General features: G+C 41.0%; 1 protein-coding gene across 33 annotated transcripts in view; it reads right to left on the reverse strand.

Moving 5' to 3' along the window:
- Positions 1-185: 185 nt before the first annotated feature.
- PTPN3 (protein tyrosine phosphatase non-receptor type 3) overlaps positions 186-26939 on the reverse strand; it is a 94995-nt gene continuing 68241 nt past the window's right edge. For 24 of the 33 annotated variants that reach the window (XM_083407571.1, XM_083407550.1, XM_083407553.1 and 21 more), the window contains 16 exons: positions 23906-24075; positions 22064-22198; positions 21207-21383; positions 18550-18576; positions 17771-17945; positions 17148-17225; positions 13260-13316; positions 12631-12787; positions 11768-11931; positions 10679-10769; positions 8621-8682; positions 8138-8284; positions 7539-7667; positions 4978-5123; positions 2770-2905; positions 186-2126 (listed from right to left, as the gene is read on the reverse strand). In XM_083407571.1, coding sequence (XP_083263697.1) covers positions 2049-2126; positions 2770-2905; positions 4978-5123; positions 7539-7667; positions 8138-8284; positions 8621-8682; positions 10679-10769; positions 11768-11931; positions 12631-12787; positions 13260-13316; positions 17148-17225; positions 17771-17945; positions 18550-18576; positions 21207-21383; positions 22064-22198; positions 23906-24075 — 1929 coding nt within the window. In that variant the 3' untranslated portion in view covers positions 186-2048. Of the gene's footprint in view, positions 2127-2769; positions 2906-4977; positions 7049-7469; positions 7668-8137; positions 8285-8620; positions 8683-10678; positions 10770-11767; positions 11932-12630; positions 12788-13259; positions 13317-17147; positions 17226-17770; positions 17946-18549; positions 18577-21206; positions 21384-22063; positions 22199-23905; positions 24076-26939 lie in introns of all 33 variants that reach the window. The other 9 variants (XM_083407572.1, XM_083407560.1, XM_083407580.1 and 6 more) reach the window with 2 other exon arrangements.

A 26939-nucleotide genomic window follows, 5' to 3' on the forward strand; every position in this document is an offset into this window, starting at 1 on the left:
TTAGTCAACTCATTTTGGGTATGAATCTGCATGTATGATGAAGATTATCACCTCAGAAGCTGAGAACCCAATGAGGGTCACCGTATCACATTCATTGTGAAACCTTTTGAAAAAAGGAGAGAAGAAAAAGAACCTCTTGGGAAAACTACAACAATACATTTGTAATTCAATTCTGCACTGCTACATTTGTAATTAAAGAGAAAAAATAGGTTTTAATATAAACATATACACAATGTTTCTCAAATTTCTAGATGATTTTTCTCAGAACCAGCCTTTATATACATAATTTTAGTCCATGATGATATATTCCATATGTTCTTTTAATTTAATTTATACACTTATTGACAAAGACAAATTCTTAAATACCATACAGTGATGGTTTATTCCAATTCTCTCCCTTGAAATGAAACTGAGACCAGTGTACCTTAAAGCAAATTACCAAAATACAACTCATTCATACTTTACATACATTGTGATACATCCAGGTTTTTTTCAACATTTCACTCACATCACATAACAAAATCAATTCATATAATACCTTTGTAGAGCAATTGCTGCTCCTAAGCCACTCACACCACTGCTGATTCTCATGCTGTCATCATACAAATGTTCGTATCCACACACAGAAACCTCAAATGCTATATGTGTAATAAATTAATTAAGGCTGCAGCCCTAAACACACTCACTAGGGAGTAAGTGCCTTTGAAGACAGCGGAACTTCTGAGCTAGCATGCACAGGGTTGCATTATAAGCTTCTTACACTTTTCAAGCCATGGCTCTTCTTTGTGGACAAGTCTATAGATTTTTCAGCATTCTAGATAAATAGATTTTGTTTGTTTGTTTTTTGTAGTATTCTTGCTGCTGCATGACAGCCTGTTTTTCCTTGTATATCCACATGTAGGCCAAATTTCATAGATACTTCAAAATGCAAGCAGAAGGCATCCCGCAACCGAGGAGGGGTACTTATAGATCCATCCACAAGATCTGACCAAGCCATACGATATATGCATCCATGTGTTACTTGAGAGCTGAACACAATGGGATGGCTTAGCAATAGCAATGATGTTGCTAAAGCAATGGAAGACTTGGCCCATGATTAGGGTAGAACAAGTTTTATCTGATAGACAATGAACTGTTTTAGCATCTGAACATCTATGCCCTTTACATTTTAGCAGCAACAGTATATTTATGTCAGCAGTAGACAGTCTTCCAGCACCTGATTAAAATGTTTACACGAACAGTAAAAGATACTTTGCTATCTGTATCTGAAGAACAACAGATTTTGAAACAGAGGAGCAGATCACACAAACTGAATTTAAAAGCACCCCCCATTTCAGAACAAACATGTGGAAGAAATAACAAGATAAAGAGCAATACAGACACAAGGAGCACATAAAAATAACCAGTGGAAGACAGATTGTATCCTCTTTCACATACAGTTGCCCCACTGCCTTTTCTGCATATCACATGATCTCTGCCTGCTTTAAATATGCTTATCAGTAATGCAGATAGATTTACAGAGGTTACAGTGCCATTGCTCCAGCCCTTGGTATTTCATTTCATAAATATGCCTGAGCAAAGTAATATTGCCAACGTCAACTGGTATTGGGATGATTCAGTCCAATTTTGTGGGAGTTGTGGAATACTCAACTCTTTAGGCGATGAAGGCACTTGGCTCTTCAAATAATTGGGTTGCTTTTCCATTGATATTGCTGGTTGGTCTTTTTCAGTTCACAATGGAGAGCACTGGAATCTTCTAATGAAAAATGTTTTAAGGCAATAAAAGGTGCATACAGCGAGTACATCAAGATTTTCTTTTCTTGTTTTCTGTGTGCGTACATTCCACATCACATGCCTTTACAAACTTACCTGATTCATATGTAGATTACACGGTTCAGTAATTTCCTACAGAATTTTAAAGTGCCACGGTACAAACTTGCTTTCTCTTCCCCAAAGCCTTGGCGAGCTCTGCCATAATCTATCACCACAAACCACTTGGGCTTGACATGTGTCTTTAGAAAGATGAACTCCATTTCTTCACATTTTTGCTAACTGGAATCCAGCGGGTGTACTAGTCCTTCTTTATAAACATGAAGAATAGCTTCACAGACAAATTTGTACTGACTCTGCATAACACACACACACAAAAAGGGAAAAGGTTAAAAATAACCTGTTATCTTTCATTTATATAATATCAGTACAATGTTCAGCTACAATGCCATCATTTTCATACACTGAAGTTAACCCCAGCATTGCCTTTAAGACCCAGATGGATAGCATGCACAGCTGTCATAGTTCTGCAGGGGGCAGGGAGAGATCAGCATTAGGTTCTTCAGGTGATTTAAATCCATCTTTGAAGAGCTGAGATAGGCAGCAGAGGCAGGAAACAGAGATAAACCAGCAGAATAGAGAAGGAGCCACAAATCAAAATGTGTTTATCTAGGCCAAATGAAATGTACAGTGCACAGGAAACCACTGTTTCAATTCAGGCCTCAGTGAATAAAACAGGATTTCTTGAATAGTTCTAATTCATGCTGGAATCTCCCTCTGAAAGTATTTTGTTGAAGCATGGCAACTTTAGAGGCAATTAAGTGTTAAGAGACAGAATCACTATGTACAAGGGATGTTGCAGCAATGAACTTCCTGCATCAGCTTGCGGGCAGGACTAGATGACCACTGAGGACCCTTCGAACATTACAATTATATGATTTCAATATATTGAAATTGGGTCAAACACATTGAAAATAGGCTCCTGTACTTTTTACTTACTGATGTTTGCACCATCATAGCACGATGGTCTCGCATCTTTCGTACAATATCCAGTGGATAAACAGGTTGGCTTTTTTCAATTAAGCACAGAGCTGTTTCCATAGCAACCAATACTCCAGTCCGGCCTATTCCAGCACTGCAAGAGGGAAGCAACAAGACTGCATTTTTTAAAGCAACAACAACCAAAGCATATGTTTTGTCCTGAATTCATATTAAAATTATGGCTTTTTAATAAATACTGAAAATCTCTTGAAAACATTAGGAATGCTGAATACAACAGAACACTTAAAAATCACTTCAGCAACATGTTCTTTGCAAATCTGTAAGAAAAACATTTCACAGAAAAATGGAGAAAACAAGTAAGTTTTAGTAATCAATGGTTAAATATGTAATTTAATTTAATTCAAGCTAGGAGTTTTGCTCCCCCCTCCCCAAAGTAACAGGATATTACAAAGAAAAATTCAATGGTCATAGCTGCCCTATTGGGGGGGGGGGGGGCAAAAGGAGTTATCACAGTTAAGAGACTGAGAGCAGGCCAGAAGATGATATGCTCCTCCCTTAGCCAAGGCAAACTTCCTCCACCCACCATAACAGTGGTTAAAGGATACAAAATCAATGATAGTTAAAAATAATCAGGGTCACTGCTTAACCAGAAATTCCAGCCAGCTTCAAATCCTGGTTTCAAATAATTATAAACAGCAAACTTAGACAACCATGATTAAAATCATATTGGCCTATGTATTTAAGCATGGTTTAGAAAAGCAAGAATGTGCTCTATGCAACCATAGAAGAGATTGTGCATCGTGCAAATGAGATGTCTGTGAGTGCACAATAAGGAATTGTGTGCTGCCACACAGAAGAGCAGCCCTGCTGGATCAGAGCAAGGGTCTGTTTCTCACAGAGGCCCACCAGATACCTCTGAGAAGCCCACATGAGGGACATCAAGGCAATAACGCACTTGGTATTTAGTGGCCTCTGAAACTGGAGGTTCCATAGAATCAGAGTTGCCTGGAACCATGGAGGTAATCTAGTCCAGCCTCCTAAAATGGAGGATATCAGATGGCAGTCCAACCTCTGCTAAAACATCTCCAAGCAAAGCAAAGGCCACCTATTAGGCAAGCAGACTGTTCCACTGTTAGATAGCTCTTATAGTTAGTAAGTTTCTCCTAACATTCAGCCAAATATGCTTCCCAGCACTTTCCATTCATAGGTTCTAGGCCTGTCTTCTGGAACAGTTTGTTCCATCTTCTGCATAACAACCCCTCAGATATCATGTCCCTCCTCCATCTTCTCTTATCCAGGCTAAACATATCCAGCTCTTTCAACTATTAATTATAGGACTTAGTTTTCAGACTTCTTGCCATCTCCGTCACCTTCCTCCAGACACATTATTGTTTGTTGATGCCCATCTTAAAATGTGGTGCCCCAAATTGATCACAGTACTCCAGATGTGGTCTAAACAGCACAGAATAGAGTGGAACTGTCACTTTTCCTTCTGTGTTCCCACCACTTTTAACTTCATAATATAGCTATATTATTGGTACATATCTTCTTTGAATTTTTCTACTCTACTCTTAAAGCTAGTTAAGCTAGTGGCCATCACCACATCTTATGGCACAGAATTCTATGAATCAACTAATTGCCAGGTGAAGAAGTACCTCCTTTTGTCTGTCCTGAATATTCTGCCAATCTGTTTCATTGCATGACCCCAAGTTGTAATATGAGAGAGGAATAAATTAATAAGTCTTTGAATGACTACTAGACCTGGTGATTACATGGAACCTTCAGGTTGAGAGATAATATGCCACTGAGTGCCAGCTACTGAGTTGCGTCTTCATGCCTTGTTTGTGGGCCACCACGAGGAAACATGCTGAACTAGAAGGACCTTTTATCTGATCCAGTGGGATTCCTATGAGTTCTATTTTTAAAAAAGAAAACAATAACAACAAACCCCACCCCACATAAAATCACGCAACCAAGCTGCATTTACAACCAGTCACATTTAAGCTATGTTTTCTGTCTTTTGGGAAAGTCCACTGAAAGGAATAAGCACTTCAAATACATTTGAACAGTCCCTAAGCAGCCTGAAGCAGCAAGAGCAGTTTTGATTCACTATCAGCTATAACACATTCAATATTCATAAAGCAGACTCAAGACCTATCACAAACTATTATGCCAAATGGTTATATGCACAATTATTTACTGCACCTGCAGTGAACAAGAACTGGTGCATTTCCCACTCTCTTTGATCTCATGTAGGTCACAAATTCCAAAAAGTCTGTGGAATCGTCAGGGACACCATGATCAGGCCAAGCCACATACTGGAGATGAGTGACTGTGTGTTCTTCCTCGGTCTGAAATAAATTAACATTTTCACTATAAAGGACTACAGACATTACTGTAAAAACAGCCTTAACTGAAAATTATGTAATGGGAAAATATCAAACGAACCATTTGTCAGTTCAGAGTCTTGCATTTAGATAGCTCAACAATAAATATTGTTGATTTGTGGTCAAAAGCAGTACATCATTTATTTATTTATTAGCTAAATCTCTTTCCCCACCCCCCATCTCCAGAATAGTATTTTCTGTTGTCTCTCTCAGTAGACCCTGACAATGTACAGTAAACCTACTAGAAATCTAGTTACATTCTCATCTGAATGTTTTCTGTGCTCCATAGACCAATCAAATATGTGAAACTGTGCTATAGCTATTTCTCATAAAAGCTCAATTATACATTCAACATAGCAAACTGTTTATATTTCCATTTTTATGAAGGCAAAATACTGTCACATACAGAGAATCCTAACTCAAAGCCACCTGTAACACACTGGGTTCCCTGGGGACTCCCTCTCAAGGCACTTTGTCTCTTTATGGCTGGGACTGCCACCTGGTGGGAAGAAAGCTGCTTCAGCTAGATAACAGCTTAGATGTTGGGAAGAGCTTGGAGGTCAGCAGTTTGAAGCCGACTGCAGCAGAAGGGAACATTAAACCCACCTCTCTACGCACCTGACCTCTCTGCAGCCATTTTTAAAAAACAAGTGAGTTCAACACAGTAACACATATAATGTAATCTATAGTTTGGTCCAAAGCGGGTTGCTTCCATTTTGCAAAAAACTCTGCCAACTCTGTCACAGTATAGCAGACACAAATGGTAGGCAGGGTCTGTTTAATGAACAAAAGATGCAAAAACAAGCAATCAGCTCCAAACCAAATTTGCCATATACCAGTTATGCTGCCATAGCCAAGTCTACACGTGGCTATATTTTGCCAAAGTCTGCATGAATACTCAAAGCTCATTAGAAGTCAGTGGCCCTAGCCAAACTGAAACAAACAACAGCTGGATAGGTAAAGCTGCATCAAACAATATGGACAGGGACAAGAAAGGGTCCCAGTGGTTTCCATGCAGCTTCCTACGCTTTGTTCTTCTGCATTTACTGTTCATTCATCACAGGATGCTGTATTTGAAGTGTAATAAGAAGAGCCCAGCTGGATCAGGCCAAGAACCCATCTACTCCAACATGCTGTTCTCACAACTGTCATCCAGATACAGTATTCCAAATATGGTTGCGCCATAGATTTGCATAGTAATATTCTATTAGCAGTTTTTTGTTATTTTCCAAATTACCCCTAAAACAGAATTGATGTTTTTCACAGCCTCTTCACACTTGGGTCATTTGAGCTATCCACCACAACTGCAAGGCTTCATTCCTTCTCAGTCATCACTAGGATCTGTTTGTGATAGTTGTGAAACTAGGATTTTTAGTCCAATGCTTATCACTTTGCAATTGTTTACATTACATTGCATTACCATTCAGGTGTGTAGGATTCTCTCTCCTCATTCTGTGCAGCAAAATAAGGAATTGAGTGCTGTAGCACTATTCTGCACATAGATTTAGTATTCATTTAGCAATCACTTATTCATATAGAAATGGGAGTTCTAAGTTTTGGCATGTACATGCAAACTTGTATATGTATTCTCACGCATGTAAGCATGCACATGCATTGGTGACGAAGAAAGCATCCAAGCTCTATATTGAATCTCATACCACATACAGCTAAGAGCTGTTTGAATGGGCCCTTACTAATGAATAAAGACAGAATAAGTAACAGCACAAGCACTTATACTCGAGTTGCTTCTTAATAATAATAATAATAATAATAATAATAATAATAATCAACCAGAAGGTTAGCTTTGAAGATACATATTCCAGTAAGGCTGACCAATGGACCAAGCGCAGCAGCATTTAGATCAGACGAAAAGCACAACATGTACATAACTGTCAGGGAACTGCCATCGGAGCCAGAAGGAGAGGGAGGGCTCCAGAGGGATTCCGGAGAGCGTCCCGGGAGGGAGAGAAGCAGCACATCTTCTGGGGAAGGAAATCAGTGTAGCACCAGTGGAAGAGAGGGGCAGATGGGGGAATCGGCGAGGTGGCTCCAGGGACCAGCGGGGAGAGCACGGGTCCTCCGATGCCCACACCCTCCCTGCGCAGAAGGCTTCCGTGCAGGGAGAGTAGGTGGTGACTAGGCGCCAAAGAACTTTTATGCTGGAAGAAGTTCAAGAAACTCCCACTGACGGATTCTGCCAGCGATTGAGACAGCCACGGGCGAGTGGCTGTCCAGACAGAAAGGGTTCACTCAGGCAACCCACCCTGGTGTGGCGCCGATTTACGCACGAGCAACCCCTAGAACCATTACAATAACCATGTGTGAAGTTTTAATATGTATTTTTTCTTGTAGCAAACTAAAAAAGTAAAAATCACTTACTTCAATATTTGTAATAACCATTTCTCTAAACACGTAAGCAATGGTACAATCTTCAGATCGACACTTGACACGAAAGTTGCCGTAATCAAGAACGTCTGGGGGATCAGGCCAATAAGGATGACATTTGGTCTAACACAAAAGAAAAACTCATCCTGTCACATTTATATCGTCTATGGAAACACATCTTAGAGGGTTGCTCAAGCAATGCTAATAATCAACATAAGAACATACCATGTACTAATTGACATGACAAAAGACCCAGGGGTCCAGGCCAAAGAGTTAGCAGAAGCAATCCCCAAAATATCTCCAGCTGCCGCCACAGCAGCTGGAGTTAGCTTATGTTCTAGCAGGCCAGAGTATATAAAGCTTTCATCTTTAGCCTTTCAGTTGCTGGAAACAAAATAGCTCCTTGGTTCCTGAACCTTGATATGCTAAAAAATTTCACAAGCCACAACTTATTGTCCACCTGCTAAGTTACACTGAAGAAAAAGGAAAGAGCCTAGTTCCAATGTGCCAAGCAGACCACCAAACCACATCTCAATTCACATACAAACCTCCACCCCCAGGAATGGCTTGATAATCAGGAAAACTTTACCTACCCGCCCTCGTTCTGTAAGGGTTGTCAGCATGATAATCAGTGATAATCTGTGATCCCAAACTGCTTGCCAGAAATGAACACAGGTGTGTGGAAGAGGCCCTTGAGTGGCTATGTATTTGTTCACAATGCCTGCAGGAGGAATTTCCAGCTACGAGAAGAAAGAAAGCTGCAAATAAGGTTGATTCTTACTAGTAATTTTACTGAAGTATTAGCAAAGGCAAGTGGATAATAAATAACAACAACAACAACTATTAGTATTTCTAGTTATCCTCAAATACAACATCAACCCACACGATTAGGTCACTAAATCAAAACTGAACAAGAAATTGTACAAGAAATTGATAATTCTGATAATTTTGATACTTTTAGTTCTGTAGACCCATTGAAATTAATGGACCTAAGTTAGTCCTGTCCATTAATTTTAATAGGTCCACTAGTATGGAAACAACTCGTAATTATTTCAAGACCTGTCTGTGTTACTTACGTTAACATAATTTGCATTTATGTAATCATCATTTCCTTGTAATATTACTCGAGTGATATCATCTAGCAAGAGAAAAAAATAGTAATTAGGTTATATAAATTAGTATCACTTTTCACAGAGATGAGGAATCATTTAGCTGCACAATATGGTCTGCAAACACAATATTTTGAAAACTTAAGTAAATGAACAATGACCAAATAGGACAGGAAAGAATGGAATGTGCTGGATTCAAATGAATCCTGAATCTTGAGCAGAAGTGGTTGCTTCAGAAAGATCTGGGGCTTTCAAAACCAAAGTGGGGTCACTCCAAAGGTTCCCAGATAAAGACAGGAATCTCTGAAGTGAGAAAACAGTGCAGGCAGTGGGTCTGCCAAAAGTGAAAAATTATCCTCAATTTAATGCCATATAAGCAAATGTCAGAATGGGGAGGGGGGAACCTCTTTTTTTGTTGTTGAGTGTTTTATAGCTTCTAATCAGAGGGAATGATTTTATCAGGAATCTCGAATCACAGTGTTCTGAAGCAGTGATGCTAAAGTAATATGTCACCTTCTGCTCTGTTCTGTGCTAGTTCTGCTGCTGCTGCTTACTTGAAACAGTCCTGTCAAGTCAGTTTACACTTCATTTCTGTGACTTTTAGTGCTAACTCAGCAGAGCCAAGTCTGAAGGTGAGTCCCCCACCCCTTCATCTTAACGCCTTTGCTCCTGCAGCTATACTTCTGACAGGTTTCTTAGGAGCACTTCTATGATTTTTACAATGTTCATAAAATTGATGGCAACCGAATACGGGAGATTAACCCCACCAAAACTGCAAACGTTTGGCAGTGTTCATCCCCTCAAACATACAAATTTCATTCAATTCAGTCAAAAATTTAAAAAACTTATATGCTGTTAAAAATAATAATCAAAGTTTAATGTGCCCAGCACAACCCCTCCTGAACCTATCCTACTGGAATTTAGGAGAATAAAGGAAGGTCTGCCCGAGGCCCTATTATGCCTCCAAATTCCATCTAGTTCTGTCAAAAATGGGGAGAAAGAATTATAGCCAGAGTGAATGGGAAGACATGAAGTTTCGTTCCCCCAAAATTAGGCAGCCTCTAAATTTGTCTGAGCCAAATCAGGTTGTTTTCTGAAGCAATACTACAAAACACAGCACTGTCTAGGGGAGGCTTTCTCAACATCAAGCTCCTAGATGTTGTTGAGACAACCACTCCCTGATCCTTGACTGCTGTCCCTCCTGGCAAATGATGAGAGTTGTAGCCTAACAACATCTGGTCCAGGTCAAAGGGGAACAGGGAGGAAACAACACTTTCCTCCTTTTGAAACCCTTCTGATTTCCAACCCCTGCTGTGCTATATGGTTCTAAAAAGCCCTGGTTCAAGATAGGCTTACCACACAAACATTCTTTATTATGGTCCAAAGACCCGCAAAAACAAAGTACAGCAGACATATGGAAAAGACATTACTAGACAGTCACTGTGTTTTATCCAAGACATGTTGATTTCTAATTCTACCTCAGAGAAATTTTGCCATGACTAAAATTCCTTATCTTCAAAGAGATACTTGAGATAAAAGATATCAGAGTTTCCAGGTAAATTTACCAATAAGGGCTTAATTAATTGGTTCTTGGCTTGCTTATACAGCCCACATATAGTAAGATACGTTTCATGCAACCAACAGCCTGAGAACATAAACAGAGTATTCTGGTAAGTTATAGCGGTTAGCTTAGGACTTCAGATGACTCAAACTACAGTACTCTCTTGTTAAACTTTGAGTGGAGCACAGGAGCAGTTTGAAGCAGATGGGATATGGTCAACAAGCACTCAGGTGACATCAATCTCTCTTTACTCCACATACCTATAGCACAGATTCAGGGAATATTATGGTACTGTGCATGAACTGATTATTAAAATGTACTTTTGCTTACCCTGAGTATGTAGAAATCACCTGATTTCGGGGCAGTCCTGATTCACTTTTAGGCTGATAGGCATGGAATTACTGTTAAATATTACAAGTTAAATATTAAAGGAAATAAAAGGCAAAATATAATTTAATACTCACATGGCAGAACATCTTTGTACCGATTTTTGTCCATGTTTTGAGGTAGCTTTGCACAAGTAATAGCTAATCCTGGCTTTTTTCTATAAAGTTGCTGCAAGAAAATAAAAGCTCTTCACTGAATAATTAAATAAGGATCAAGTTGAATCTAGGCAGTCCAGGACCTCCATACACACTGCCCAGACTTGCTTGAATTATAACAAATATAAAATAATTCCCCACAAATGAACAACAGGCAGTTCCCAATCCCTGTGGAAGGCAGCTTGACTGGCACTGGAATTTGCGGCGGTCTTGTAATTGCTCCATATCTCTGGTCAGATCATATGACAAGTGAGTTGGGGGCTTATTTTATTTTGAGGCCTTGTTGCAAAGTGTTAACAAGTTAATGACAATGCAGGATTAGGCATTTACAGAAGAGAGTTACAGGGCAGGAAGGCGTTCTTAATCCTTGGCTTGCCTATCAAGTCAGAGGAAAGCTGACTAAATACCCCTCAAAATTTGATGCCAGTTCTTAACAGGATTACCGATTAACAAAAATTGTAAGAAGATAAACTTACTATTTTGACAGCTGCGTGTCATTTAAATACACTGTTAAATAAAATCTAATTAGGGCATTATGATATCTACTTTGCACTTCTAAAACTGCCAATTAAAAGACTGCATTTAGTTTTTAATTTTGTGGTGAAACACAAGGGTTTTGTAGGCCTATCTAAGCAGCAATTATTAACAAATCATTGCATTTTTCTGCTTTTATGTTTTTAGAAACTTGCACTTCAGTATAGTTAAAACATGGTCATTGTGAGAATAGAATGCTGGACTAAGTGGGCCCTTGGCCTGATCCAGCCGGGCTCTTTTATGTTTTTAAAGTCATGACTTACAATGCTGCTTTGGCCAGCACCTGAATGAACTCTTAGCTTCTGGAACACCAAGTGCTCCATTTCTGGGCCAATGCTGTCAACAAATATAGCACACGATCACGGAGAAGAGAAAGTTAGAAGGAGGAGAGTAGCCAAGAGAATAGTGGCTTTATTTGCATCTGTTTAGGGAGGGACACATTCAAACCAAGGGTCTGACACTGTGATGGTTGCTTACTTCAAACTGAATTAGGACAGTTCCACTTTCCAGTCCTTTCTTTAGTTGTTCCATTGATTCTTCTAAAGTCTCACCATACTCAGAACAGTTGGGAATAATTGTTTCCAGAAAACTGGATCCATCAGCTTCATCTTCCAACTTGTTCTCAACAAATGGTCTAAGAACTAAAAATACACAGGCAAATCCAGATCTTTAACATTCTTCAAACAGTAATGTCTAGGTATTTTAAAGAAAATGTACATGAAAAAGGACAGATTGCAGGGAGGGAGATGCAGTCAATTTCTTTCTGTGTCTCAGCAACTATTTTTTTCTTTGGCAAAATTGCTGAAATATTGCTCTCATGAGGGGGAAAACAATTTTAACTCCAGCGACTTATCTCAAAACCTTGATCTGCAACCATGCTGAGATCAGTTTGCAAAGATTGGATCTACAGGCAAGGCCAATTTGGATATCACAACAAACCATGATTACAGAAAAATCTTGATATAATGGCATGATGGGGGGGGGGGTATCTCTGGTGCCTGGATCCAGACCAGTAGAGTTCTGAAATTCAAAGATGGAAGGGAGGGATCAAAACACTTCCTTCCCTTCCATGCCAGAAGGAGTGTCGAGCTCAAACTACTAATTGCCCTAGGAGTGGAGAGCTGAAGGAAGGCTATACCCTTCCCCTCCCCCCAGAAGACCAGCTTTAGTTAACTGTGAGATTCCAATGTTTCAAGTGATTCCTTGTAGAAATTTTAAAATAACCTCGAAATAAAATAGCTTCTAGTGTACAGACAATAATCCTGATCAGTTATGCTCCAAGCAGCATGATCCCACCACAATCCCACTCTTCAATAACAATACATCACATAAATACTGACCTTTCCGCCTGATCAGAAGTACAAGCTCACGTGTATGTGACTCTCTGCTGGCTTTTATAAACATCACTACTTGGTCATGTGTGTGCTCAGAGATGTCCCGGCCATTGATTAATACTATCTGATCACCTTCAAGCAATTTTGGAATGCATTTATCAGACTGCCATAAGACAAAAGAAAACGAAGTCACCATTTTCAAACCTTTCAGTCTAAGAAACAAATTGGATATTAACTTCAATGTGAAGGATTTGACTGAATCTCTAATTAGCAGTGCTATTCTTTATCTTGATGAAGTATTATCTGCATTAGGAAACCATGAAAATATTTATTTGTTTAATATATTTGGAACAATTTTCCATCAGCAATGTCTGACACTATTCAGTTCAGATTGAGAATGAAGCTGTTCAAATAATCCAGGGGCCCACATCCTGATTTTATGCATTTCTATTGAGATAATGTCCAAGTTTTCTTCCCACTCTCTTATTCTACTAACAATTAGCAGCAGCAGCAGCAGTTATAGTCAGAGTAGTAGTAGATTTCTATACTCTGCCTTTTTCCCTGATAGGGACTCAAGGAGACTTATAGATAAAATACAATGCAAAAATGAAGGAAGTTCAAAAGTTTATACTTACAGGGGAACCTGGAATGATTCTGGACACAACCAGAGGTATCTTCTGATCAATGCCCCCCTAAAACATGGTGCCAAAGTATTATTTATTATATTTTTAATTATAATATTTATATCCAGCTACTCCTCTCAAAGCACCCCAGGATGGCAAGCAACAGTGACAAAACAATACAATCTTGAAAACATTTAAAATGCATCTGAATAGTTAAAGTATTAATACACTTAGGCTGAAATCCTATGCTCTGGGGAAAACTTCTATTAAACGCAATGGGGTTTTCTCTTGATTAGACATGTAATAAGCCGGCATTGTAACTGTGCAATACATGATTTATCCAGAAGTTTATGTGTCAGATAAGTTTATGTGTCAGATAAGCTTAACTTAAAACAAAGCTTGTCCAAAATCTTTCCCCTATGCCAAAGATATGATCTAGCACATCTTCCTAATTGTGGATCATGAAATCCAACCAGCTTCACCAGAATTCCAAGCAAGCAGCAAGTATCCTATACAACAGAAGTCTGCAATCTTTCTATCACCAGAGCTTAGTTGAGAAAGCTGAAAATTACAGATATCCATCAGTCAGCAAAATGGTAGCAGATGGAGGAAGAGTTTGGTAGACAATTACTATCATTTTCTCTTGTATTATTTCTCCCCCCATCCCCACATGTATTTTCTCATCTCATTTCCTTTCGTCTTCTCCTTCCAACACTCGACTTGTACCCTATTTCCTTCCTGCAATTTTCTTCATTCCTCCTCCCTGCTCCTTTTACATTGTGTGACATAATGATTAGAGTGTTGGACTAGGACCTGGGAATCCAGGGTTCAAATCTCCACATGGTCATAAGGCTCATCTTAGCCTAAGCTATCTTACAGGGTTGTTGTAGGAATTCATTGAAGAGGGGAAGAACCATGTACACCACCTTGAGCTCCCTTGGAAAGGGGGTGGGATGTAAATGGAATAAAATAAATACAAACAAATAAGTGCCCTACTGTCAATCTTATCAGTATGAAAAAAGAACTATTTTATTCTACAATGAAATGAAAGAGTACCGTATTTTTCGCACCATAGGACGCACTGGACAATAGGACGCACTTTGTTTTAGAGGGGGGAGAACAAGAAAAAAAATTTCTCCCCCTCTCTGCCCAGCACCCCTTCAGCGAAGCGGCAGGAGGCGCTGCGCAGAGAGGGGGAGAACTTTCCCCCTCTTGTTTTCCCGCTCTAAAACAAGGTGCCGTTTAAGGTGCGTTCAGGCGGCTACCTTGGAAGCCTGGAGAGCGAAAGGGGTTGGTGTGCACTGACCCCTCTCGCTCTCCAGGCTTCAGGTTCCTTTCGACCTGCTCTTTGGGGCTGGCGGGGGGAAGCCCACCAACAGCCCCAAAGAGCAGGTCAGGGAGCAGCGGAAAGGCGCAGCGGAGAGGCTCCTGCCATTGCCGCGCGTCACCTCTCCAGCCGGGAGAGGGTCACGGGGCTATGGCGTCTTCACTCCATAGGACGCACACACATTTCCCCTTCATTTTTGAAGGGGAAAGTGCGTCCTATAGAGCGAAAAATACGGTATATAATTTCTACACAGAGCCATGTGTAGGAAAATGAGCCATGTGTAGGAAAATAGCTTATTTTTACACTACATTTCACTAAAGGTTATTGGGAAAAGACATATAGCAAGAGCCAATAATTTTCATAATTTCTGTGCAGCCTTTTCAAAACCTAGAGCTGCAGAAGCAAGAGAAGGAGGCAAGACCTGATGAGAAGGAAGGAGGTGGCAGCAGCAGCAGCAGAGGAAAAAGCTCCCGGGCATCTTGGGACAGGGCACAGCCAGCAGCAGTAGCATTGTAGCTGAAAGAAGCTGCTTGGGATGTCTGCTGAGGAGGCGGCTCTGAGGGTCACTTGGTCCAGGAAGCCTCGTCTTCTCCAAGTGGGAAGACTCTCTCCCCAATCTCTCTCCTTAATAGAGGGCTGCTCCCAACTCTCCTCCTATCTCTTGTAAGTGGCTACTAAACAGAGGTAGGGAAAAGTGGATGGCTGCCACAGGATGATCTATGTGCTTCGCTCCCCTCTCCAGCAGGAAAGTGGTGCATACCTCACTGCATTCTTTAGGCATGAGGAGTCCCATGCAAGCACAGTAACAGCCCACCGTGGAAGGGGGCGGGGGGCCAGGGGCGCTGTGGCGGGCAGTACTGGAACCTTTTTTTCTAGAAAAAAGCACTGGCAAGAGTTATATATAGCTAGCTAGATATATACTAACAGTTCCTGTACTAAGAGGTAGTCTCTAGACTAGGGCTGGGTGATATCTGATTTTCAACATTGTGATATATCACCAGCTAAACAATGCAATATCGCAATATATTATGATATCTGAAACACAGAACTATATAGGGTGGGCATGAAGGTCTGGCATGTGGATGGCCAAAGGAGCAGCCATGGAGATCTGCAGGGGGGGGGGGGGGGGTTGGAGATGGGGCTTGGGAGAGAAGGAGCAGGCAGTCTTGGATGTTGTGCAGGTGGGGGGGGGGGGAGATGGGGCATACAGAAGAAGCAGCAGGCAGCCTTGGATGTTGCATCAGCCGACAGAGAAAGGGAACTCCGCAGCTATCACAAGATGCTGAGATCAAAACTGTTCTGTCTTCAGCTGAGACAAACCACTGTGAAGCAGCCAGAGCAGGGAGAGGAAAGACCGCTGTTATCACAAGGCTGGACACAGTTATTGCAAGGTGCTGGGGCTGAATCTGTTCTGCCCTCAGCTGAGACTTATTGCAAGGTGCCGAGGCTGAAACTGTTCTGCCTTTGGCTGAGACAAACCACCCACAGGGACAGGACTGCTCAAATTGTGAGCAATTATACTGCCCTCTGGTGTTTTGAATGATATATTGTCAGGTCAAATTTAATGAACCAGTTATGGTGATGCATTGAACGATATAGCGATAAATTGCACATAGCTGTAAGATTTAATCTTTAAAACAGCATTCTGGGTGGGTTGGGGGTTTCAGCGTGGTTACCTGTTAAAAACACATAATGAAAATCCTCTAATAGGTTTACTAGAAAATGCTTAGTAATGAACTAGGTCTCATGACCAAATGTTTACATTTGATCTAATTTCTTTACAATCTGTGCAAAAATAGTTTTACTCCAGGAAATTTACTAGCATAGCTTGGGCAGATGACAAATGATATGAACATAACATTATTCCAAATCACTGTGTAGGGGCAAATGTACTGTTAAAACAATGCAAAATCTTTGATTAAAAGAGAATTAATATCTTAATCAGGGTCAATAATGACTTACACTCAAAGCAAAACTTGAGGCAAATTTCAGAGTTTCTGTTCTAAACAAAACATGCATAGAATTTTACCCAAAAGGTGAGAATAGCAAGATTTGTCGGGATTTGCTCACCCCCAATATCCACTTGTAATTTGAAGACCCTTGCATTCCCATTTATATCTAGTGCACAAAGCTCTTTCATAATTAGCATCCACATGACAACACTAATAACTAGCTGAGGGCAATAAAATTTGGTTTATTCAGGGAGAAGATAGGAAGGAAGAACTATCAATACTCCATTGTTTAGGGAAGCTTTTAATGTTTGATGTATTACAATATTTTAATATTTTTTGGAAGCCCCCCAGAGTGGCTGGGGAGGCCCAGCCAGATGGGCGGGGTATAAATAATAATAATAATAATAATAATAATAATAATAATAATAATAATAATAATATGTTGTTGTTGTTGTTGTTAAACCAATCAGTGTTTTGACAGCACAGCAGCATAATACTTTATCACATACTGGGGAAAGCATATTTAAAAAGATACAAGCAACATTTCCCAATGGTTCCCCTGCAATGCTCACTCCCAAGTTATATTTAATTATCAATATTGCTTTACTAGTGCCTTTTTACCTTCAGGTTAAATCCAAATTTTCCATCTTCATCTGGCAAAATGCGTATCAAAAGCAAGTCTCCATCAATAACTTCATTCTGGAAGACAAGGAAAAGAAGCTTTTTATCTGTGAAACATGTTAAGTACTACCTCAGTTGGATGACTTGGATAATCTTCAATTTACCTATCATGAGAAATTTTTGCAAACTGGGCATCCCCGCCACATAGATTTGTCCATTTCAAAGGAGCTATCTAGCCAAAGGCTGAAACTCTATGATAAGGCTAATTTTGCCCCTCTCTCTTAAAAAGATAATAATCCACAAGCAAACAAGGCAATTGACAAGTCAACACAAATGTACAAACCATCAGTATAAATACAACCATCAGCGAAATGGAACATACAGTTCACATCCAGACACCCTCCAACTTCTCAATACATATTTACAAAGTATTTTTAAAAGCTTACTGTACAGAGACACACCTCTTCTACAGAATGACCAGGATGGGCGCTGGGTTCCTTAGGATTGGAATTGATGTATGAAAGAAATGGCTGTTTGTCAACTGAAAAGGTATCCTGTTCTGTCTCACCTACACTGCTGTTTAAGCTTATCAGGAAGTGCCAGTTTCATCTTGTTTATCATACCTTATCAAAGTAGTACTGATTGGAGTCATCCATTAAAAGTCCTTTTGAAACATTTTCATTTGTTTCTAAAGACTGTTTATCTTTTCCATTCAAAGGATGAGACCCTGAAAGGTTGCCAACTCCATTGAGAGTCTGAGACAAAACGTTCTGTGTTGAATTATTTTCCAATATGTTCCTTCGTTAAAAAAACAAAACAAGTTAAACATTATTAGCCAGACCACACTATTTAGTGTAAGCCAACAATTTTTATGCAAAATGATTTCTTCTTCTGAATATAAGGATTTCTTTTTGACAAGCCAGTTGTGGGATTTTTTTTCAGGATTTCAAATTTTTCATTTACTTTAGCTCACTATATTCCAGCCCCACACTTTAAGATACAAGAAGAACATAATAAATATTCACATTTTCACTAGCAATATCAGCTCAAGACTCGGAACGTTTTTCTGGTGCAGCAAAAATTAATATGTTAATAAAATATTTTATACACACACATGCTCACATGTAACACTAAGTCAGACTTAAACTATGGTTTACCAGGGACCAGCTGAAATTGCACCCACCCCCTCCTCCCTTTCCTGTCTTGGAGGTGTGAGCATCAAACAGACCACAATAGCAAGCCAAAAATAAACCAGGGCTTATTTCGAGAGAAACAAATCAGCAACACTAGTTTATGAATGAATAAATAATATATGTTATTATTTTTTCTGGGATTTAACTTGATTAGAATATCTTAAAATTTCAGCTACAAGAGGAATTTGTGACACTGTTGGAAAACTCACTTTGGTGATTCCTGTTCTGATGATCTGCTGAAGAAAACACACACAAGCAAAGGATAATTAAACAAAATGTTTTATAACAAAGATTTTAAGCAGTAGAGAAATGGTGTATTCAAAAACTAAGTATCGAAAGCTCATCAGTTTGATTTTATGCAGAAAGCAAAACTTGACAAGACTCTTTCTTCTATGAGACTAAAAATTATTCAGGCATATACAGTGGTACCTCGGTTTAAGTACTTAATTCGTTCTGGAGGTCTGTACTTAACCTGAAACTGTTCTTAACCTGAAGCACCACTTTAGCTAATGGGGCCTCCTGCTGCTGCCGCGCCGCTGGAGAGCCCGATTTCTGTTCTTATCCTGAAGCAAAGTTCTTAACCTGAAGCACTATTTCTGGATTAGCGAAGTCTGTAACCTGAAGCGTATGTAACCTGAAGCGTATGTAACCCGAGGTACCACTGTAGAACAAACTTGCATTGGTACTCTACAAAATCATTTAAGCAATGCTCGTTTGTCTCTCTAGAGTCACTGTTTCAAAATCTAGGCGAATTACATGTTCCATTTTAAAAACTGTAACTGTTGCAGAAAACATATACAGTACATTCTTAAAAGGATGCAAGGAAAATAACTAGTTTATCAAAATTCACTCATACACTGTTCTTATGCCCTTGAAGAAACGAAGAAAATATTTTGTTCACTCACACTGCCATCTGGGTTTATTAGTTTCATGAACCCTAAAGGCTGATTTGGAAGTGAACAACAGATAGAAAAGGCAGAAATGGGAATGACATATGCCTTCTGTTTCCCCTGCTTGTTTATATAATAGGGGTATGAACTGGGCCCAAGATTTCCATCATTCCCTGAGTTCCAACCCCACCCCAAATGTTATGAATCATTTGATGAGTGTTCCATGCAATATTTGGGTCCTATGAATCCTCAAGTATCTTTATACAAAAAATTATTTTCAGTATAAGATTTAACTTTCTATGGTACAGATTTTGCATTTTTAAACTAAGAACATGCAGCTTATATGCTGCTTAAGTCATTGAGCATTTCACTGCATGCATAGCATATATGTGAATGCAAAAAAGTAAAGAAACCAACAGTACAGTAGGGTGGAACTGCTTTGTGGTGTTTCCGGTACTATTTAGATGGTAATTTCCAGAGCGTGATGCTTGGGGAGTGCTCTTTGGTCCCAGGGAATCTTCAGTGGCGTTTCCTCAGAGTTCGATTTTAACCCCTGTGCTGTTTAACATCTACAGTGGTAACTCTGGATACACACACCTCTGGTTGCGTATCCTTCAGGATGCGAACGCGGCAAACCCAGAAGTATTTTTGCAGGTTTCACCGAGCGTGCATGTGCAAAAGTGCTCTACTCCGCCACGCGCAAGCACAGACGAGGCACCTCCAGTTGTGAATTCCTCAGGATCCGACTGGAGCTCTGGAACGGATCCCGTGCGCAACTGGAGGTACCACTGTACATGAAATCGCTGAGTGGGGTTATCCGGAGGTTTGGAGTACATTGTCACACGGATGACACATAGCTCTAAGTCTCCTTTACATCTGCAGGTGAGGCAGTGGATGTGCTGGACCACTGTCTTGCTTGGATGAGTAAGGGACTTGAGTGGGAGCCAACAAACTGTAGCTCACTCTACGTAAGACTAAGGCACTGTTAGTGGATGGTTCCCGAGAGCAGATGAATGGGAGGCTGCTTGCTCTTGAAGGAGCTACACTCCCTCTGAAGGCGCAGGTACTTCTTGGGGCTACTTCTGGATCTTCCGCTGTCACTTGAGGCTCAGTTGGCCTCAGTGCCTTCCATCAACTTTGGCTGGTGGCCCAGCTGCACCCTTATCTGGACAAGAATAGCCTAACTTCTGTTTATGCTGTGATATCCTCCAGGTTTGATTACTGCAAAGTGTTACACACGAGGAAGCCAATGGAGATGGTTCAGAAACTTCAGCTGGTGCAGAAATCAGAGACCAGGTTGCTCACTGTGGCAAGGTGGTTTGAGCATCTTACTCCAATTCTGGACTGACTGCACTGATTGCCAATCAGTTTCCGTGCCCAATTCAAAGCACTAGGTTTGACCTATAAAGCCTTAAATGGCTCAGGACAACAATATCTCAAGGACCGCCTCTCTCCATATGAATCAACCCAGACCCTGTTATCATCATCCGAGGCCCTTTCTTTGAGTGCCTCCTTGATGAGATGTCTGGCAACATGAAAACAGGCCTTTTCTGTGGTGGCTCCATCTGTGGAAGGCTCTCTGTAGGGAGGCTTGCCTGGCGTTCCCCTTCAACCAGGCCTTCGGCTGATTGACATCCTATCCTTTTAAATGTGTTTGTGAGGATATTGGTTTATTTTGTGCCTGTTCTTGTTTTTTTGTGTATTTTTTTTATCTTTTATTTTTATGCTGTGAACCAGCCTGAGTCCTTCAGATGAAGGGCAGTATACAGATTTAATAAAAAAAATGCATTAGTGATGTCTCTAATTAGGAATTTGGTACTTCTGACTAAACACTCAGGGTTATGGTATCAGTCTTCGTTACTAGCATTATTCTTTTACTACTGAAATATTTAATATGAAATATCTTCTTAATTTTGTTGTTTACCAATTATCAGTGCAGAGTAGCACTGAAATCACTGTTTGTAGAGGTTATTTACCTTCTCCAAGGGCTGCGACTCTGGGACAACTCGGAATCACTATCCTTGGAAGCTGGGGAAACTTTGTAGGTGTAAAACACATCTTCTGTTTCAGTTATATAGGAAATCTCATTTGCAAGGTTATCTACAGATGAGTGTCGTGGTTTACGAATCTCATGACGTAATCTAGGACTTCGCCTTAAAAGAGGAAGGATTCAGAAGTTAGTTGTGATAGTATCTTTCTTAAACTTTTTTAAAATATGAGAAGCTTAATATATTATAACACACACTCAGATGCTACAATTATTTCATCACTTGTTTAATAATATTTTAAAATTCAAAGCCCATTTATTCCAAGTAGACATGAGCTATAACATGCAGAACGGACCACAAACAAAACCTATACAGAAGAAATGTGTTTACTCATTAATAAATGCTATTGTGTTCAACGAGGCTTACACTCAGATTAGCATACACAGAATTGCAATCTAAACACAATTTTCTACTTTTAAGTAGAAAAGCAGAATGTGAAATTCTGTTTAACTTCAAGCAAGTATCACAACTACTTAGGATAGGCTCCTCCTTCTAGAGTCAGGAAGTCAGTCTTTATATTTTAGAATTGTGGGAGAAAGAACCCCTCCACTACCTCCTTGCATATTGAAGCTGTTGAATCAAAAGCCATATCCAACAACCAAGAACTGACTATTGGAAATAATTGCAGTAACATTTTGAAATATACCGGTAGCTATTTTGAATCTTTATTATTCACCTTTAAGAAAGATCTTAATCACATCAAAATTAAATTTTGACACAAATAAAACTTTGCCTTGTGCTCATGTCCCCTCCCATTTTATGGAAGATAAAAAGATAATTCTTACCAGTTTGGGGTAACTGGAGGAGACCGAGAAGGAAGACTTTTGGTCTCCAGGTGTTCAGCTGACAAAGATCTCCTCATAGCTGCATTCCAAATCATACCACCTATTACTTTTTTGCAGTAATGATTGTTGGAAGATCTGAAATAAAACAACATACTTTAGACAAAGTACTTTGTGCATAATAATTCTTTGTTATAGGTGCAGAAAGAGGAAATTCTTACTGGAAATTCATGTTCTCTAAACTCCCAGAGGACATTTTAATTCTTCAGGAAGCTCTCTGCCCTTAGCTCATTGAGCAGAGCCAATGACTTGTACTGCCTCCTCACAGAGAAGGATGCCTCTGCCCTCCCAGATCAGACTAGAAAAACAGAAAGATCCCTTCCACTTAAAACTATATCTCTATAAAAAATTATTGAAATCATTAGAAATCAGCACTGCCACAGAAACATCCAGCAGCAGAACTTTGATGATGCTTTGTGGAAGCAAGCAGAGCTGTATTTAACCAAGCAATTAAGCAGATTGCCTCTAGCTCAGGGGTCGGCAGCCTAAGGCCCATGGGCCAGAAGCGGCCCACAGAGGCCGTTTAACCGGCCCACAAGCTGCCCCCGAACCAAGCCGCCTGCTCGGCGAGTCCCCATGCACTGCGCTAAACTGGCACAGCGTGATGCAGCAACTCTCTTCTGTGGCTCAGAAAATCGCTTCTGTGCATGCCCAGATGCCGGAAATCGCGTCTGCACATGTCTGCTTCTGTGCAGGTGCGATTTTCGGCCCACGGACATGCGCAGACGCGATTTTTGGCGTTGCACTGCGCCGGTCCGGCCCACAGAGGATCTCCGCAGGAGTGATCTGGCCCATGCCCGGTAAGCCTTGCTGATGTCCCAACTGGCCTTTCAAATCCTGATGAAGGACTCAGGAAAATGTACTTTGTTAAGAGGTGCCCTGCACATTCTTTTGGATGTTGACAGACTTTGTACTTTTCCTTCCAGCTTGTTCTCCATGAGCAGCAGCATGCAACATGTCTTGGATAGAATGACTGGAAACAGCCTGGATGGAAAGTAACCTGTCAATGTCTGCCAACTCTCCTTTCAAAAGCTAATCCTCCTCTCTGTGATCAGACTCCAGAGAAGTTTGTGACCTGGCTTGTGGTAGCTGGGAAACAATATTATTTATACTAAAGAGAAATCTCACCAGCACCAGAACTAGGAATCACTACTGTATTGGCCAAACTGAGGTTTATAACAAGGAAAACTACGAACTCCACAGCTTCTGGGAAACTGAGTAAAGAGAGAAAAGAAGAAGAATCTAGTTCACACTCTGAAGAGCAAGGCATTAAACAGAAGTTCTTTAGAATGCTGCTGCTGTGGAAGTCAAAAAGTTGCCAGAGAGAAAGTGGGAGCTACATCCCTTTACTGCATGCACTCAGAAGGGGGACAGGCTTCCCTTCAAAATGCCCATCTTTCTGTCAAAGGTTCTGATTGCGGCTCTACAAGAGAACAGAATCTGTAATGCGGAACTGCACACAGAACATGAAGAACATCAAGTTTCATTAAACTAGTTGTTGGACACATGCCAAATATAGTCCAGGCTAGCCCTTGCTGTGTTCCACACTGGTAGTTATTTTAAAGTTCATTTCTTTGTTTCCTTAGAATTGACCCATTCCAATTTTAACAGACTCCCCTGGCTTCCCTGTGGGACAATTTCCAGGCTTCTAGTGATGTGCTGGGAAGTCAACCTGAAATTTACAAAATCAGTCTTAAATTATTCACAAAACTGTTAAAGTATTATATATGTAAACGGGTTTCAGAATTACATTCAGAAGTATTCTGTTTAAGAGCTCATACTCACTTGGTTGGTGTTCTAGAACTCGTGGTCCAATAATGGGAAAGTAACTTCTCATGAGGTAGCATCTTCTTTGCCTGGAAAAATGTGTGAAGCTCCACACAAGATTTCCACAGGTTTTTGCATGCTCGGTAGTTTAGCATATTGAAGGCAACTATGTGTTCCCTGGATTCATTCTGTAACAATAAAATGTGTATCAGAATTATTCTAATCAATAATTAGAATATGTATAAAGTATAGCTGTAAGCGGTTACCACAGTAGAGATTACCACAGGACAGACAACAGAAGTTAGGCTATCCCTGTCCAGATAGGGGCACAGCTGGGCCACCAGCTGAAGCTGATAGAAGTCACCCGTGCCACTGAGGCCACCTGAGCTTCAGAAATACCCCCAAGCTACATACCTACTCCTTCAAAGGGAGTATACCTCCATCAAGAGCAGACACCCTCCCATCCACTCAGTCTAGAGAAGCAAATACTATCTTATCTGGAGTGAGCTTCAGTTTGTTGGCTCTCATCCCTTGGCCTTGTGAGCTTACTGGAGCAGCTGGTTAGCCTCTGATGAAGTTACATAAAGTTTGGGCGTTCCTGGGGACTACTGTCTTATAAGAATTTTATATACAAGGCAAGACCAATTTGTAAATGTTAACACTGAAACGGAAATATATGATGTATTTTCAGCTTTGACTTAAAATAGAATTTACAGATGCAAATACAGATGTATGGTTACATGTTCCCAGTGCTTAGCAGTACTGGGTAATAGCTGCTTTCCACATGTACAGACTGTGGGGGTAAATAAGCTGTACTACAAATGTTGCAATTCTACCTTTTGCTGCAAGATGGCCTCATTATACTGTTTGTTTGCAACAGAAAAACAATTCTGCCAACATATATCTGTGGTAACAGTGTCAATATTGTCAGATTTGTACAAGCTTTTGTATATACATATACAAAATGTATATATTTCAATGGGTTCCAAATATTCTCCCAGCTCTCCCCTTCCTCTTTCCATGGATTGCCCTGAGCGCTTTACAATGATTTGAGGTAGAGGGCCTGAAAAAATGGACAGAGGAAAATGGTAGCAAACTCTTCTCAACAATTATAGCTTGGTCTGCCAAAGGAAGTACTGAAATAAAATGAACGTGGACAGATTGAATAAAACTGCAGAAATTATAAGTTTATTTTTTTGTAAGGAGCAAAGGAAGAGTTATTGAACCCATCAGTCAATGAGACAGCAAACAATGCTTAAGGTTAACATTCTTCACTATGAAGAAATCTGATCCACCTGCCACTTTGCGGGACATGCCATATTGGCTTTAATTTAAAGCTGCTTTTGTAACGCTTTTCTACAAAGCAGAAATCTGCAGCATGATTACCAGTAGACACCAGACACTTACTTGTAAAAGAAAATATGTATTTGGCTACAAATCTCTAGGGACATCAGCAGAGAATTTGTATGGATCAGATTTAGAAATAACCCGCATGAAAAATTTCTAAAGTGTTTACTGCTATATTCCACATGCTTTCACTCTAAGGGCTTCTCCAGATATTCTTTTCATTGCACATCCTTAATGATGTGTGCTCTTGATGCTATGGGGGCAGCTATACGTAATTCCACTTTATATAAATATGTGTTGGAGGCGGTGTTTCATACTGCTTCATTTCCAATCAATGCATATCCTGCCGTAGCCTGCTGAAATTGCATAACTTTTCATGCCACAAATATATGGGAGAGTGAGGGATACTGGCCGGCTTTTGTTATGCTATAGGCCCCTATAGCCCTTCAGCACAGCAATACTGCAGTAACATTAGGGAAGCATTGGACAACCACCATTAAAGCAGAATAAATCAGCTGTCAATGAACTATTATTATGTCAATAATGTTAACGCTGTCTGACCACCAAGCTTAGGGAGTCAGGAAACTTATTTGGCCTAAGTCGGTACAAAAATCAAACCAGAGCCTTCCAACCAAATTCTGCAAGTCCACTCTGCCCTCTAGGCTTCAGGCAGTTACACTATACAGAAGCAGTTAACCAAGAAGTCCAAAACACTGCAATTAGGGACCCAGGATTTCCAGAAAAGAGCACACCAAATTTAAGTGAGGTATTTTATTTACAGTGCATAAAAATACAAGTCAGAATAAAACAACAAACCTAGCTGATCTAGCCTGCAAGGTACATGGCGCCACACAACAGGAACAAACAGCACAGTGTGAAGCATAGAATAAAGGAATAACCCAAGAAACTGGCCCAGCAATTGACCCAGAGATTCCCAGATAATTAGAAGCTCTGATAGCTAGAACCTTGAATTCATGTGTTCCCACAGAGGCACAGTTGCTGTTAATTACCGTATTTTTCGCCCTATAAGACGCACTTTTTCCCCTCCAAAAATGAAGGGGAAATGTGTGTGCGTCCTATGGGGCGAATGCAGGCTTTCGCTGAAGCCTGGAGAGCGAGAGGCGTCGGTGCGCACCGACCCCTCTCGCTCTCCAGGCTTCAGGAAGACATCTGCAAGCCTCGCATGCCCGGCGGGAGGTCCCGCCAGGCGCGCGAGGCTTGGGGCGGCAGCCTGCAGCCCGAAGCAGGGGGTGAGCTGCGGAGCCCGCCCCCTGCTTCAGGCAGATGTCCGCAAGCCTCGGACGCCCGGCAGAAGGTCCCGCCAGGCGCGCGAGGCTTGGGGCGGCAGCCTGCAGCCTGAAGCAGGGGGTGAGCTGCGGAGCCCGCCCCCTGCTTCAGGCAGATGTCCACAAGCCTCGCGCGCCCGGCAGAAGGTCCCGCCAGGCGCGCGAGGCTTGGGGCGGCAGCCTGCAGCCTGAAGCAGGGGGTGAGCTGCGGAGCCCGCCCCCTGCTTCAGGCAGATGTCCACAAGCCTCGCGCGCCCGGCAGAAGGTCCCGCCAGGCGCGCGAGGCTTGGGGCGGCAGCCTGCAGCCTGAAGCAGGGGGTGAGCTGCGGAGCCCGCCCCCTGCTTCAGGCAGATGTCCACAAGCCTCGCGCGCCCGGCAGAAGGTCCCGCCAGGCGCGCGAGGCTTGGGGCGGCAGCCT

The sequence above is a fragment of the Podarcis tiliguerta genome (assembly GCF_965153285.1).
Source record: "Podarcis tiliguerta genome assembly, chromosome: 13".
Lineage (NCBI taxonomy): Eukaryota > Metazoa > Chordata > Lepidosauria > Squamata > Lacertidae > Podarcis > Podarcis tiliguerta.